Source organism: Pelodiscus sinensis, chromosome 9 (genome assembly GCF_049634645.1).
Source record: "Pelodiscus sinensis isolate JC-2024 chromosome 9, ASM4963464v1, whole genome shotgun sequence".
NCBI lineage: Eukaryota > Metazoa > Chordata > Testudines > Trionychidae > Pelodiscus > Pelodiscus sinensis.
The window spans coordinates 54,582,902-54,600,288 of NC_134719.1; the positions used below are offsets into that span (position 1 = coordinate 54,582,902).

The window sequence follows — 17,387 nt, forward strand, 5'->3', positions numbered from 1 at the left end:
TAGTCTGAATAGATTGAACATTAAGAGCCTTGAGCATTAAAGTAGATAGCAGCTGCACGAAATCTTGTACCATCACCTTTCTGAGGAATGTTATCCTATACAATTAATGCACCTCAACAAGAAGGAACAAGACAGGATTTATCTTACATCCATACCCTAATAAGTAAAAAAGTGGAAGTATTTTTGTTCAACACCTACTGTACCTCAAGTCAAGACATGTTATACAATTCTATAAGGGGAAAGCTTAGAAAATTACTCTGAATGGAAAACTTCAAGACCAAGGTACACTAATATGCTGATAAGGATGACAGTCTTAAAAGAACACTATTAGTTAAAAATACTTAAAAGGAAAGATAGTCTTGCATTTCAGACACTAGCGTGCTATTTGTCAGTAGAGTTAATGGGAGACCTCCCTCACCTCTCTCCACTGGAAAAATTCAATTTGTCCTCCTCCCCCCCAAAAAAAACTCTGCTAAGAGCATCTTCAGTTTTCAGTGGAAAATGTTTCAATTTTCCATTGAATATAATATTTTCACAAAAACAGACACTTTCCACAAACATTACCATTTGGTTAAAAATCTAAATAATCTGGTTCATAGAATCACAGCACCTGAAAAGACCTTGGCTACGTCTACACTCGCATGATTTTCCAGAAATGCTTTTAACGGAAAAGTTTTCCGTTAAAAGCATTTTCGGAAAAGCGCGTCTAGATTAGCAGGATGCTTTTTCGCAAAAGCACTTTTTGTGGAAAAGGGTCCGTGGCCAATCTAGACGTGGTTTTCTGCAAAAAAGCCCCGATCGCCATTTTCACGATCGGGGCTTTTTTGTGGAAAACAGTACTGTGCTGTTTACGCTGGCCCTCTTGAGCAAATGATTTGCGCAAGAGAGCTGTTGCCCGAACAGGAGCAGCACAGTATTTCCGCAAGAACACTGACGATCTTACATGAGATTTTCAGTGTTCTTGTGGAAATTCAAACGACCAGTGTAGTTTTTCCGCAAAAGCAGATGATTTTGCAGAAAAACTTGCCAGTCTAGACACAGCCCTTGAGAGGTCACCAAGTCTAGTCCCCTGCCCTCCTTCCAGGACCAAGCACCATCTAGACAAGTGTTTGTCTAACCTGCTCTTAAAATCGCCAATGATGGAGATTCCACAACCTCCTGAGGCAATTTATTCCAGTGTTTAACCACCCTGACATTGAGGAAGCTTTTCCTAATGTCCATACTAAACATGTTGCAATTTAAGTCCATTGCTTCTTGTCATATCCTTAGAGGTTAAGGAGAATACTTTTTCTCCCTACTCCTTATAACAACTTTTTAGATACTTGAAAACAGTGATCATGCCCCCTCTCTCAGTCTTCTCTTTTCCAGACTAAACAAACCCAATTCTTTCAATCTTCCCTCAGAGGACATGTTTTCTAGACCTTCAAACATTTTTGTTGCTCTTCTCGGACTTTCTCCAATTTGTTCACATCTTTCCTGAAAAGTGGTGTCTAGAATTGGCACTTACAACCCCTCCCAGCTTGATATCATCTGAAAATTTTATAAACAAACTCTCAATGCCGTTATCTCAATCACTGTTGAAGATACTGAACAGAACCAGTCCCAGAACTGATCGCTGTGGAACCCCACTCATTATGCCCTTCCAGCAGGACTATGAACCACTAGTAATCACTTTCTGGTGACTGTTATCCAACCAGTTAGGTACCCACCTAATAGTAGCTTCATCTAGATTGTATTTTCCTAGCTTGTTAATGAGAAGGTCATGCAAGACAGTATCAAGAGAGTAATAAAGTCTAGATATACCACATCTACTGCTTCCCCCTATGCACAAGGCTTGTTACCCTGTCAAAAAAAGCTACATGATTTGTTCTTTACAAATCCATGCTGACTATTACTTATTACCTTATTATCTTCCAGATGTTTGCAAATTGATTCCTTAATTGGTTCAATTTCCATATAGTTATGAACTTTAATAGCTTTGACCATTGTTTAAAGTTAACCTAGTTTCTTTAGTAATTCTCACAATGGGACCAATAACTCAAGATTTAGCCAAGACGTGGGATATAATTAGTCTCAAAAAGAATTAAGAAGAAGAGGGACTTTTTAAAAGTGTGTGGGGGGACGGGGACCCTTGCACATGACAACTAAATAAAGAGGTTGAAATAGTACCTGCAAACATAAGTTCTGACACGTCAGGTTTGACATGAAGGCAAGTAAAGAGTGGCAAAGCACATTGTGCCTCATTGATCTTCTCTTTCATTTTGCTCAGAGTAGTGTTCATCCTCTGCAGAAAAAAGAGAAGAGAGGTTGACTCAAAATCACCTGGAGATGGATGACCTGCTGCTAGGAAGACTTTTCATTTTGCTGAAATCAACACAAAAGAAACCCCCCCTGAAAAATCAGAATTCATCACCATAAAAGGAGCTAATCTCTATGAATCTGGACCATAAATATTAATCTACAGAAATTAAGGTAGTAAATCCAGTAGTAGGGGGATTCTCGTTCCCATGCTCACTGAACTATTTACCATGTTTGAGAGCAGGAGCAGACTTTTCAGGCCCTATTGGGTGTGTTTTGAGAATCTGGCAGATATATGAAGAGTAAAGGGTAAAATTAATCTGGATTAAGAAAATTCAGAATATGCTACTCTCAGTCCACTATAAGAACAACAACACATGAAGTTAATCAGGAATAGTTAATGTGGTTTAAATATATACCTGTCCTTATTTCAGATTAATTTTCCATGTGTAGACAAGCACACAGAAAAGGTATCAAGAAAAATATCGCAGGGGGTTAGGAAGGTAATCAAAACCTTAATGCTTTCTCTTAGGCTGAACCACCATTTACTATAATATGATAGATATAAGAAATGTGATCTACTGCTTAGGACACAATCTTGGGAGCCAATAAACTTTGGTTTTATTTCCAGCTCTTTCAATGACTTCTTTCTTCAATCTGGATATTTGTCTAAGTTCTCAGTGCTATTTTTATTCCTCTACATAAACAGGAGTGATTCTAACCACCATCACCCCTTTCTTTCAGGGAATATAGTATGCATATCACATTTCAAGAACCGTTTTGCCCTCCTCCCTGTTAATATTTCACAGCTATTAATCTCAGAATAAGTCAATATCGGTGTCGATCATTTGTACCCATGCACACTGCAGAGTATCAGATAAAACTATTATATATTATATTACTATATTTCAGCGTGTAAGTGCACTTTGCTTACTGTACATGATTAATGGCAAATCTTGTTCACATGATTCACTGGACTTCAACAAGTGTATTACATAAATTGGTCAGGTAGGATTTGCGTTTAATACTACAAAACAGATTTAACCTATGACATCTTTCAATTTTTGAAAGTTAGTGATAGGAAACTCATAGCATAAATAAACAAACAGATGGACAAACTAGATTTGGGCTACTACCTCATAACAGACATGATAGACAAATGCTGCCTCTTTTCTTACTCATGAAGGGTGTGTCTACACAGCAGTGTTATTTCAGAATAACTGGCATTATTCCAAAACAACACAGTCCGCATCTACACTACAAGTAGTTATTAGACATAATGTCAAAATAATGTCAAGCTGACGGACTTCTTACTCCAACATCTGTAACCCTTACTTTACAAGGAATAAGGGAAGTCAGAGGAAGAGTGCTCTCTCTTGGACTTCCTGCTGTGTAGACCATGCCAAAAGCCGAAATAAGCTATTTGGACTTAAGATATGCAATTGACGTCGCTCGAGATGCGTAGCTTATTTTGGCTTTAGCCCTGCTGTGTAGACTAAGGATGTTAAATATCGATTAATTTACTAGTTCCATCGACTACTCGACTAGTCATTAAGGAAGGGCGCTTAAAGTGCTCTCTTCCAGATCAGGCTGCATCTGAGTACAACTCCCAGCTGCTGCTCTGCACTCTTAAAGGGACAGAGAGGAGCCGGTATGCAAAGATACCAGCTCATTCTCTGGTCCTTCGCTGGGTCTCAGGGCAACCCTCACGCTGCCACTCTGCATTTTTAAAAGGGATGCAGCAGCAGCAGCCACCCTCCTCACTCCCAACTCCCCTCATGCGATCCCTCTGCATTTTTAAAAGGGACACATGCAGTGGCACCCGGCTTGTGCTGAGACAGACAACTGGACAGGCTGCCGCTGTTGCGTCCCTTTTAAAAATGAAGAGTGGCAGCGTGAGGGTTGTTCCGAGACCCAGCAGGGGACCAGAGAGTAAGCCAGCATCTTTGCATGCTGGCTCCTCTCTGTCCCTTTAAGAGTGCAGGGGGGAGGGCGGCGGAGGAGGGGGGGTGCGGAGGGAGTGACTGAGTAGTCAATAGTGCTACCCAATAAGCTCCTGCTTATCCGGTAGTCAACTACTTGACTACTCCTTCACATCCTTAGTGTAGACATGCCCTAACTGTGCATAGATGACAATTTTCTTAATTTCAAATAACTAATCCATTCATTTGACAAATATTCCTGCTACTAAACGTGTTTGATAGTAGTACAAAACGTGTTTTGTGTCCTTTAGTGAGGACACAAAAAAAAGTCAGCTGAAATGAATATCTGCAGATGTTATTTTCTAATATTCTCCCAGTTCTAACAACCATAAAAACACACTTACATTGTGGATAAGCGTTTCCCCTATCAACATTCCGAAGATATCAGTGAACGTCACAGGCTGCCCAAAACGTTTCTTATTCCATAATGCTTCAATGTAGCGTTTGACTTTCTGAGGGGTGAGCAGCAGAAGTGGGTTATGACTGACACTGTTCATCAATTCTTTATTAATCTCCTTTGGTCCTTTTCTTGGGAAATCTGGATGAGAATACAAAGTTGACATGTACCTGTAAGGAAAATATAATGATCAATAGCCTTGTTAGTAAATACACAAGACACCCAGGTCCTGATTTTGCAGTTTGCAGAATAAAGGTCCAAATGAGCTAAATTACAACTGATGGACTATCAAAACGTTATATTTCATTCAGCTTAACAGATTTCCCCATTTTATGCCAAACTCAGGAGCTTTTAAGCAGGAAAAAGTGCCAAAGAGGGGCACTTGTTGTTTTATTCACTCCCTTTAAAACAGGAAGTATACCACAGGTAAAATTTTCCAAGTGTGCCCTTTTTTAAAAAAAATAGTACCTAGGTGCTTTTGAAAAAAAAAAAGTATAACATTTCTTTTTTGTATCACTGATATATTCAAGCATGTCCCTGATTTTGAGAAGAAGTAAAAAAAATTAAACTGAAGTGAAGACTGAAGAACTACCAATAACTCAAGTGGGGAAATAGAGGAGACTATTTTATTTAAAAAAGCCATGCATACAAATATAGCCCCTAAGCTAAATTTTAGAAAGACAGGAAAGTATAAATTGAGGTTAAACGTATATACAATACACATGCACGCACACACACAGAATTCAACATGAAAAGTTTTACTCATGATACAGTCTTGTTTTTAAAGGGTTTGTGCATGTATACATACAAACACACACAGAGTTATGCTTATTTAGCTCTTTTCAGGCTCCAAATTTATTATTTCTAATAGCATGAAACAGTTCTCCAAATCAAAATGTTACTATACATAAAAGCTCCAAATAATTGTTTTAATTGTATAATTAAGTATAATAATGTTAATAAAACTGCCAACTGCATTTGGTCTCGACAATTATCTTTCAGCAGCAAATCTTTATCCAGTCACAAAGGACTGAAGTCCTAACCCACTCCTTAATTTGGGCAAAACCTCTCTTGAAATAAATGGGCTTCCGAATAGAGCTCCCAAAATGCATGCATTTCAATTAGATGAAACTCATTTATGTACCTGTCTGTTTGAGGATTACAAAATTAAAAGCAAACAATGCAAAGGAAAAAAATATTCTTGTAATTCAGTCTGACCAGAGAATGATCAGCACATTTCTCAGAAAATCAGAGTCGTTAATATGTCACTTTTTTAAAATGTTCTGACCAGCATGTATGTGAACCACTTTCATCCATTATGTAGAGGCAGGTGGGCCAGATTTACAAAGGTATTTAGACTCTTAAAGATAGGGGTACTTAATTTGTAAAGAAAAAGGTGACTTGGCTCAAGCAATTAGGTGCTGGGGCTCAAGCAATTTTTTTTTAAACTTTCATAACGGATGTGGCCAGTCCAAAGCTGCCAGGACTGTGAACTGTCAAGCCTGGAGGTGCTGGGCTCAGCCCTGGAAAGACCGGGCACAAATTAAACCGAGGCCTGGCCTACACGACATTGGAAGTTCAAAGTCAGATACACATCGTCGACATATCTTACATTGTGTTTTCACACCGTCCACACAGCAGGAGGCTGACGGGACCAAATGCTCCTGTCAGCTTCCTTTTCTCCTCATAAAGAGGAATACTGGTGCCAATGGGGGCATCCTTTGAGTTTGATCTAGCTGGTCTGAACTACACCCACTAAATCGAACCCCAGATTGACTGTGGCAGCGTCAATCTTCCCTGTAGTGTAGACGTGCCCTGAGACAGGTGCTCAGGGGTATTTTCCAAAAGAAACTAAGCAGGTGAGACACTTAACCATAACTGATAATGCTGTTACCCTCTGGTGACAGGAAATGGAGAGTCTACATTATCTCAAGTTAGAAGACACCTGTGTTTTGGGAGTTTTCCCCCTCTGCATAGTGTTCCCTACCATTCATAAACCAATTTAAAAACTACAAATGTATAAATGTACAAACTGGAAACAACTCTCCTTCCAAGTGAACAGTACATTCTACATTTTAGGCCGTGACTCAGCAATGCACTTACACTCATACCTAACCTTAAACACCCAAGTAATCCCACTGTCATCAATGAGCATTCACATACTTAAAGAAAGGCATGCTGCAATCCAGCAAGGCATTACTGAGGTAATAAAACTTACGCTGATTCCCAGAAAAGCTTTAAAACAATAAAATGGAGAGCTGGAAAATAATTCAAAGCAAATATGCTGGTGATTAGAATCCCAGATTGGTCTGGCCAGCATTTACACAGCTTAGCCTTCAGCTCATAAATCAGCACTGAAGTGGAGAAAGTAAAGCAGTTGATTGCAAATATATTTTTGAATGAACAAGCAACCAGATACTCCATAATCATTTATAATGTAATTAAACAATTTTAACAGAGTTTATAGCAGCATCCAGCTATTTTTAACTAATCTTTTTAAGCGGTAAAGACAGAAACATCTAAGCTAAAATAGCACCTTTTAAATACATCACAGAAAATAAAGGTTTGATGATTGGAGGTTATATAAAAGGTACACAGGGCCCTCATGAAGTAACATGTACTCTCTCGACAGATCTTTCTCCAGTCCTCTCTTTTACTGGTGTCACTTAAATTTTTCACTTTTTATTAATGTCATTTGACAATTAATAAAAGTGTGGGTTTCCTGTTTACAGTTAAGCGACAGCAAAGGAGCCACATTTTAGATGTGGTTTACTGTGTTTAAAATAGACCAAATGGGCAAGAAACCTCTGGGTTCTGTCACTGCTTAGCCAAGGGATTTTAGATCAGTCATTTATTCTCACCAGGCTTCAGTATAATGAAACATATGCCCAGGTCTGATGCAAGATGTAGTTAGTGTCTGCAAAGTGCTCTGAGAATTAATGGAAGTGCAAAAGCATTAACTTGGGTATCCGTCACAGGAGAAACAAATACACCAGCAAACTATAGTGTGTGAGAAACGAGCAAAATGGGATGCAGATCAGACTATGGTCAAGCAAGATAACTGGCACACGTAATGAGGCAGATACCCTCCCACAAGGGCAGGCATGCATCTTGGGGCACAGGCAGGAACCTGTCCTTTCTCTCGGGGGCAGGAACAGGGAATATTCCATCCTTCTGAAGGGAAGCACAACCCTGTTCCTGGGGGATAAATGATTCAGAAAAGAAAAGAAAAGAAAAGAAAAGAAAAGAAAAGAAAAGAAAAGAAAAGAAAAGAAAAGAAAAGAAAAGAAAAGAAAAGAAAAGAAAAGAAAAGAAAAGAAAAGAAAAGAAAAGAAAAGAAGGATGTACTGGCTGTGGGTCAAAACCAGAATTTCTGTACATTACACAAAACAGTTCTGAACGGGTGTTATCACTCAGAGTTTACAGAATTATCTGTAAGCAAACAAGCTATTTTTCTGACCAAACCAGGTCAAAGAATTTCATTATTTTTATTTAAATTCTTTTATCTTCACATTGCTACAGCACAAAGGACTGAATTCTCTCCAGTGCTGTGTTTGTTTAAAACATAGCTCAGTGAGATCAGACCTCAGGCACAATCAACTCACAGTCTGACTAGTAAGTGGCTGATTCAATGAACTCAGCTGAAAGCAGGAAGGACCTCTCTCACCCTCCCAACACAGTCTACCAGGACTGGCTTGTAGAGGAGATAAAGGATTAGCATCAGTCCAATGCTGATTTCCTTACTGGTTTCAAATAGAGCAAAAAGCTGGAAACGACAGAGGCTCAGTACTCAATAAGCAAAGCACCACCAATACAGAGTTACTGCCACAACCTGGAGTCAGCATGAGCAAATCAGTCATTGGGCACAACATGCCCACTTTTCTGCAAGCACTTTTCCATTCTTCCCTGCTCTGACAAATGGTAAAAATGTTATGTGAGATCATCCATTATTAGTTCCTCCAGAGAAAACAGGATCACATCTCCAAAAGCCAACAGCTGGAAACACAGGCTTCTTTCTGGCACTATGTGTTCTCATCTTCTGATGTCCACATGGCAGCTGTGTACTTAGGACTTGGCACATACACTGGTTGCTATAAACACATCAATATCTCTTCCCCCATTGTGAAATTTTAACGGCCTTGATCCAGTTCCATAAGACCTTTCATTTGCAGGAAATCCAACACTTGCTGGAAGAGACCTCAGAAGGTCATCAAGACTACCATCTGCCCAAAGCATGACCAGCCCCAACTAAATCATCCCAGCCAGGGCTTTGTCTAGCCAGGACTTAAAAACCTCTAAGGATGAAGATTCCACCACCTCCCTAGGTAACCCACTCCAGTATTTCACTACCCTATTTTTTTAATATCCAACCTAGACCTACCTCACTGCAACTTGAGACCATTGTTCCTCATTCTCATCTGTCACTACTGAGAACAGCCTCTTTTCATCCTCTTTGGAACCTCTCATCAGGTAGTTAAAGGCTGCTATCAAATCCCTCCTCACTATTCTCTTCCACAGATTACATAAATCCAAATCTCTCAGCCTCTCCTCGTAGGTCATGTGCTCCAGCTCCCTAACCATTTTGGTTGCCCTCTGCTGGACCCTCTCCAATGCGTCCACATCCTTCGGGGGGCCCCGAACTGGATGCAATACTCTAGATGTGGTCTCACCAGTGCCGAATAAAGTGGAATAAACATTTCTCTAGATCTGCTGGCAATGCTCCTCCTAATGCACCCTAATATGCCATGAGTCTTCTTGGCTACAAGGACACACTGTTGACTCATATCCAGCTTCTCATCCACTGTAATGCCCAAGTCTGATGAGCTGCTGCTTATTCACATCCAGTTCTTTTCACAAAAAGTCTGATTTTCATTCCCACAAGCAAGGAAAAACCATCAACCTTCTTAAGGGCAGAGAGCTTCTGGCCAAATGTTCGTATAGCAGAAAGTCCACATGGCTATGGTGATGCCAAACTGTTATAACCTCTCTCATGTACAAGGTGGTCCACCAGCATGAAAAGTGAGGACACTGGTTGCATAGTGACGTGGTTATGGGAAATGGAAACTGTGTTAATTCAGATCCTCATAAGCTCATGCTGACCAAGCTTCTATGCAATTCACCTGGAGTTGAAGCTGCCTACATCTGGGCAGATACTTTAAAATGGTAGCAGCTGAAAAACAGCAATATTGCCACTCTCCTGCACTAGATGGAAAATTCCTTCCTCCGGTGACAGTACCCTACATCATAAAATTCATTCATCCTCAGTGGGTCTCCCAGTCACCAGCGGAAAGTTTCCACTGCACTAAAACAAAGCAGAATGGGCAGAGGGCACATAAAGCTTACCATGTAGATCCAGACAGACCAGCAATATATGTTGCACAGTCTAAAATTCCTGATTCGTAGAGTGCTTTCATAACTCCAGAAAACCCAACCATGGCACGAAATCCACCACCTGAACCCAATACCGCTATCACTGGCACCTGGGCAAATGAAAAAGACAGCACATAATAAGGTTGGCTTATAGGATGCATTTTAAAAAGCTAAATACATTTTTGCATCCATCAATCAGTGGCCAAAGACATCAGACTTGTGTAATTAATACAGCCACAATTCAACAGAGCCTCAAACCTGAATCCTGATATTCTTTAAGCACCAACAGGAAAGCCAAAAAAGTTCCACTTAACATTGGAACAGCTCTGTTTAAAATACATATTGTAGAAGAGTAATGAATATCCAGTTAAAATGGAGACCTTAAAAACTGAGGATAGGAAAGATGCCATGGCATTATTTATGAGTAATCTCCCGTCCAAACTTACCCTCTCTAACCATAATATGCAGCACACTGTGTATCATTTGATTGCTACAAACATCCCAAAGATTCAACATTCAAATAAATCAGCAATTAACCCTGCTTTTGCTTCTAATTACTAAAACATGCAGCCAGTCGAAATGGCTGCACCCAATAACTGCAAAAGTTTGGATATCATATTTGAGATTCCACTTCATAAAAAAACCTGCATTTTAATTCAGTAAAAAAAATTGATGATTAGTGTTTGGACAGCACTTTTCAGATATAATGCACTGTATGGCTATGTCTACGCTTGCGGCTTCTTGCACGAGAAATATGCAAATAAGGCTAAGTGTGGACTATCACCAATCCTTATTTGCATACCTAATGAGCCACCATTTTTGCAGAAGAGGCTCTTGCGCCAGAAGAAGCTCTCTACACTGCCCCTTCTTGCACAAGAAAAACCCTGTTGCGCAATGCCGTTATTCCTGAAAATAATCAGCGTAGCGGAATTGCACAACAGGGGTTTTCTTGCGCAAGAAGGGGCAGTGTAGACAGCTGCTTCTGGCACAAGAGCCTCCTTTCCAAAATGGCGACTCATTAGGTATGCAAATGAGGCATGGCAATATTCCATGCTTAGCCTCATTTGCATATTTCTTGCACAAGAATCCACGAGTATAGACATAGCCTATAAGTTTAAGTATTAATAATTCCAATGCTGGGGATTTATTGGTATCATCCTCCTTTTTCATTCTATACAACAACATAGGGTTCTAAAAAACCCACAAAACTAAAGTGAGGAATTTAGAACATGCCAGTTTTGCTAAGCCTACACCCCACTGATGGAGTGGTTGCTTTCAGCTGAAGAGCTATATTAATAATATTACTCAGTATTTACAATGCTACTCAGCACTTATAGTGCTTTACATTTTGAAAGCTCTTTACAATTATTAGCTAATTAATCTATAAAGGCAAATCTCAACAGGAGAAGCAGAGGGAAGTTCCAGGTGCAAGCCCAGAAGAGGAAAGGAATTTAAAATGCTCCCAAACTGAGACTAGTCAGCAAGTCTGTTAACAAATATAATGACAGGAACAGGAGGGAGGGGTTGAGGCTCTTTCAGGACACAACAAACTCCAAAAAGCCGCTCTTTCAAGTATTCAGCAAAGAAAAGAAGGGTCAGCATGTACATTTCCTCTGTATTTAAATCCACAGCCATGATAGGAATCACAGAATTCATGGCACAGAGCTAAATAAAGGCTTAAAAGGCAATACGCAAGGAATGTCCAGTGTTAAAAGCAGACAAGCCCAAATTGCAAGTTTTCAGCTAGATCAACAGAAGCAGATGCAGGACTTGAGGGTGGAAGGAGAAAAGCCTCTGCAAATGGTGAAGAGCAAAGTGACAGCAGCAATTGGGGACCATGTTTGACAGCAACCACAGAACTCAGAACAGTCAATCAAAAGTGCCCCAATTTCCCTGTCCATTGGATGTGAGGTGCTCTTCTTCCTGGGGAAGTGTACAGCAGGTTGGCCAAAAAAAAAAAAAAAAAACAGTCCCCTCCTTCCCCCCACTGGAAATTGTGAGATTTCACATTTTCGCTTCATCCTGATTTGAGGTGAAAACTCAAAAATTTGGGATTTTGCACAAAACTAAATATTCCAAAATATTTTTTTGATTTTATTAAAATGTTGCTTCTTTCAAAAAGTTGAAATATTTGCTTCCAGCTTTATCTTTTAACTTTTATATCTTACTTTAGAGAAATGTGTGTGTCTGTCTGTGGGTCCGTTTGTTCAAGCTCTCTTCCAAAACCGTAAGAGCTAGGACCAAATTCGATATACGACTTCCTCTTATAATATAGAGCAAAGTAAGGGGTTGGTTGTGCCATGAAAATGGGATGTGCCTGGAATTAAATTGTTTCTCAAAAAATGGAATGGGAGAAGTCTGGCCAGGAGGGCGTTATACTGTGGAATGACGACAGGGGGGTAGCAAAGGACCAGAGATAAGGACCAAGACAGCTATAACCCTATTTGGCCAGGAGGGAACAGAGGTAGAGGAGGCACAGCTGGGGGGAGGCTTATTTGTTTCCCCTCCCCGCTGGGGGATAGACACAGAGACAAACTCTCAAATACATAGTAGACAACTGTCCCTTTCTCCACTCCTGCCAGCCTAATGGCCTTATAGCGATCCTCGTCCCCATCTCTGGCTACTTGCTACCCTCTTCTGGCCATTCTGCATTGTAACTGTCCCTCCTACTAGACCCCTCTCTTTCCATTTTATGAGAAACAAATCGAATTCCAGCTGCATTTCATTGTGCTGGTACAACCAACCCTTTTTCTTATGTTTCAGAGGGGTAGCCAAGCTAGTCTGTAAATGGAAAAATTCAAACAACAAATAGTTTGGTAGCACCTTAAAGACTAACAAAACATGTAGATGGTATCGTGAGCTTTCATGGGCACAACCCACTTCTTCATTTTCATGACTTCATCTGAAGAAGTGGGTTGTGCCCACGAAAGCTCATGATAGCATCTACATGTTTTGTTAGTCTAAGGTGATGTTAGACTATTCATTCCTCTTTTTTTATGTTAAGGAATTATAAGAAGAAGCTACATATCAACTTTGGTGGTTCTAGCTTTTACCACTTAGAAGGAGATAAATTGTGCAGGAGAAGGCTAACAATTTAACTCACAACTTTAAAAGATGGCAAAATGAGCCTCATCCCACATCATGAATGTGCTGGGATTTAAGGATATTTATTAGTACTTGTACTAAACTTTGTATTATATCCTTCATCCGACTCTTTAGTTTCATGTCTTTCAGAAAGACAGGAATAACGTTGCAAAGACAACACTGATCTGGCTACTCTGGATGCAATTATTTACAGAAGCATTTCAAACCTACATCACGGGAAGAAGTCAAGTTCTTGCTGTTTTCTGCTCCTAGGAGGTTTTTCATTTTGTGCATGATTTTCTCCTTCCGCTGCTGTCGAAATTTTTTCTCCTCATCGCACAGAGCCATACTGAACCGGAGATCAGTTGAAGAACTATTTTGCAAAACAGACAAACTGTGAAAACCAAAACTGATGAACGAAATTTCACCTACAGTCCCACAGACTTTAATGGAAACAGGAACAGGTGCTATTACCTTGCGTTGAAAGGAATAAAATACAATGTACTAGATAAATATCATAGTCATACTATAATGCACTACATTCTAGGAAGTTATTCAAAGGGAGTGTCACTTTAGCAAATATGAATTCCGCCAGAGCTCAACTTATTTTATCTGGCAGTATTGCATCTCACAGACTAATGAACACAAGGAAGAAAGACATAAAATATTCAGCTGTGGTCTTTTTTTAAAAAAAGTGATGTTAGCACTTAAAAATATGCTAGTTTCACAGCCCAAGAACTTGAATTCTCTGGTTAGCCACAGATCAAAGATGATCTGAAGAAATGCAGTGAAAGCTTCTTTGCACAACCCCACCAGCAGTGGTTAATGTTGACGTTAGGAGGCTGTGACAAGGGGCATTTCATCTGTGACTTGATAGGCGATGGTTAAGACTCACTAGCCTTGTACAGCACAGTACTCCCTCCATACTTTATACTGCACGACTGTTTCATCAGTGCACATTATTGGAAAAGCCCCCATCCAGCCAGGCACTTTACTCAGAGTCAAAGTTAAGGGTATAGTAGTGGCACTGAATTCACATGCTGAAAGTTAAGCATGTCCTTAAATGTTTTGGTGCATCAAGGCCATAGACTGTATGTTGGGAAAGAAGGGGAAACCTTGAAAAAACATTTGCTATCATACAGCACACTGAAAGATGAGCTAAACAATTTGAGGTGTTTTGACAACTTAATTACTAGACAACGCACCCAAGACTTCATTATGACACACACACACACACACAACATGGCTATGAGGCTTGTGTTGAGTTAATTTCATAAATGTGAATTAAAACCACATTGTTGTGTCTGAATGTACAAGTCCTCTGAGTTTTAGGAGAGGCCTAATGGACCACACACGCAGACCCCTGTCTATTGGCATAAAGAAAACAATTAAACACCGGGGCCTGTTTTCCTCAGTCTGTTAGCCATTACTGAGTTATATTTTAAATAGTGATGATGCCTGCAGTTATTATTATGCTTACGATGAAAATTGGTCTATTTTTAAGTTCTCTGTTTTCAGTTATTCATAACTTTTGGATTTAATATTTTGGAGCCTGACCTATTCCTCAAGGTATATTGTTTCTCTGAGGAGAGGAGGAACCATATAGAATACAAATTTAGGGCAGGAACCACCTTTCTGTTCAGTGTTGGTGTTGCACCTAGTGCAATAGGGCCCTAGACAAGGATTAGGGCTCCTAGGTGCTACAGTAACACAAATAATTTTCCTTGGCTTTCAAAAAAATATTGTGACCACAATTTTCCTCAGAGGGATCATTCAAAAATAAATCAATCTATAAAACCAGGTATGAAAACAGCTTTGATTGAAGAGCTATTTTTTACTTTGTAATGTGTAGGGGTAATTTAAAATAAAGATTTTCAGATGAAAGTTTGAAGTTGCACATAGAGCATTTCATTGTCTGTTGACCCTGCAAAGACTTATGCGCATGCTTAACTTTGCACACTGGGCTAAATCCTGGCCCCCGTGAAATCAATGACAGCTTTGCCATTCACTTTGGTGAGGCCATAGATTTGTTCACAGAGCATAGCCCCACTGAAGTTAGTTTCAGTGACTTCAATGAGAATATCTACCATGAGCCAAGTTAAGTATAAGCATACGTCTTTGCAGAACTAAGACTTTAAAGATTGATTTTATGAGCATGCATCTGCAGCTAGCTAGCTAAAAGCTGGTATTAAAGGAAAATTGCTGCAGAAGAATGGGTGATGACTGCAATATGGATAACTACTGAAGCTGGGGTCTACTGAGCTTCTAAAGTTCTGCACAGGAGAGCGAGGACCACTGAAAATGAGAGCAGGCCCAGGGACAAACATCTTACAAACTACAGACTTGCTCCCACAAACATTTAAACAAGTGAATAATTTTACTCCCATGAATGGTCCCCGACTCATATTGTGGGCATAATCTTCACTTTTGTATTGTTCAGAGTTTTCAAAGCTTGATATTTCAATAACATTAGTTATTTTTGCATTTCACTTTATATACTTTTGAAAAATGTTTTACAAGGAATAGCAAACACATAAATGGGCTGCCCATACAGTGAGTGCTGCAGAGCAGATTTGTTTGGTTAAGTGCAATACTTACCAGACTTCAAGAAACAATTCCAAAGTCATTTCTGTGACCTAAACAAGAAACATTTCAAGCTGATTTCCTCTATAAATGATATAAAGAAAACATATGCACTTTGAACATACTCTCATTATGCTCCTGATAAGTTATAAACTCACTTTAAAAAGAGAAAACGGTTGACAAGATACATAAATGGGTTTCCTTTGTAAGAGAGAACATAGTGGGGTCACACACACAACAGAGACTACAGTTCTCAGTTAACTCAGGGAGCATGGGTTGTAACATTTTTACTCTAATTAGTCAAGCTCCATTAGCTGTGTCTTCCCTCATACACTGTTTTGTAAGTGAGTGTCACCCCTGACCAAAATATAATTTTAGTTTAATCCCCACATAATTAAAATCCTTGCCTCTCGCCTTGATCTGTTCTATGCAGCATCAATATGTACAGGCAGTCCCCGGGTTACATACAAGATAGGGACTGTAGGTTTGTTCTTAAGTTGAATTTGTATGTAAATCGGAGCTGGCGTCCAGATTCAGCCGCTGTTGAAACTGATTAGCAGCGGCTGAATCTGGACGCCTGGGACAGAGCAGCTGGGGCGCTGCCGGGTACGTCCCCGCAGCGCTGCACCTCGGCGCTGCGGGGACCAACCCGGCAGCACCCCAGCTGCTCTACCCCAGGTGTCCCCAAGTCAGCCGCTGCTGAAACTGATCAGCGGCTGATTCCAAGAAGCCTGGGGCAGAGCAGCTCTGCCTCAGGCTTCCTGTAGTCAGCCCCTGACCAGTTTAAGCAGTGGCTGACTTGGGGATGCTTGGGGCAGAGCAGCTGGGGTGCTGCCGGGTTGGTCCAGTAGCGCCGCACCTCGGCGCTGTGGGACCAACCCGGCAGCCCCCCAGCTGCTCTACCCCAAGCGTCGGCAAGAAAAGCCTGGTCTGCTGGGGGGGGGGGCACACTAGCTGCGCCCCCTCCCCAGCAGACCAGGGAGACGCGGAGCGGCTTTTCTCGCTGCAGAGGACGTGGGCCCGCGTCTCCCTGGTCTGCTGGGGGGGAAGCGCCCCCCACGCCGCCAGAGGCGGCGACAGTGGGGGAGGCACCCCGCACTAGTGGGGCCTTTCCCCGGTTCGTAACTAGGGGTCCGGACGTAAGTCGGACCGGCATAACCCGGGGACTGCCTGTACTGCATCCCTGATCTGGATCTGAATGAATGACACACAGGTAAATGTTGTACTGCATAGTCTGAGACATCAAGTCTCTCACCGCAAACAAATGTTTATGGTGTGATGTAAAAGATAGTGCGCCCAAGCCTACAGCCCTTGCCCATGCAAATAAAATAATCATTAACAAATAATGACAGTAATAATACTACAAATTTTAATTAAATTTTTTAGGCATTCATAAAGTCTAAAAGATCAACAGAGAATTTATCACAGCTGACTCCACATCCAAAAGAAAGAATCAACTGTTTTCTGCCTGTTTGGAATAACAACTCAACAAAACCTCACTGTGTATTCAAAGCTAAAAGGATCAATGCAAATACTTTTTAATCAAACAGTAGTTCTAGTAGGGTTAAAAAAAGCTAAAAAATGTCACTGCCTGATCCTGAAGGGTAAATTGTGTCTGTTAGGCACAGCTCAGTGTAAGAAGCAGTGGGAACCGGGAGAGCACGCAAAGCAAT

General features: G+C 40.6%; 1 protein-coding gene across 2 annotated transcripts in view; it reads right to left on the minus strand.

The window, feature by feature from the left end:
- Positions 1-17,387, minus strand: part of PLA2G4A (phospholipase A2 group IVA) — a 116,197-nt gene that overhangs the window by 35,144 nt on the left and 63,666 nt on the right. For both annotated transcript variants that reach the window (XM_006110860.4, XM_006110859.4), the window contains 5 exons: positions 15,730-15,767; positions 13,363-13,504; positions 10,021-10,157; positions 4,625-4,847; positions 2,170-2,284 (listed from right to left, as the gene is read on the minus strand). In XM_006110860.4, the coding sequence (XP_006110922.2) occupies positions 2,170-2,284; positions 4,625-4,847; positions 10,021-10,157; positions 13,363-13,504; positions 15,730-15,767 (655 nt within the window). The remainder of the gene's footprint in view (positions 1-2,169; positions 2,285-4,624; positions 4,848-10,020; positions 10,158-13,362; positions 13,505-15,729; positions 15,768-17,387) is intronic.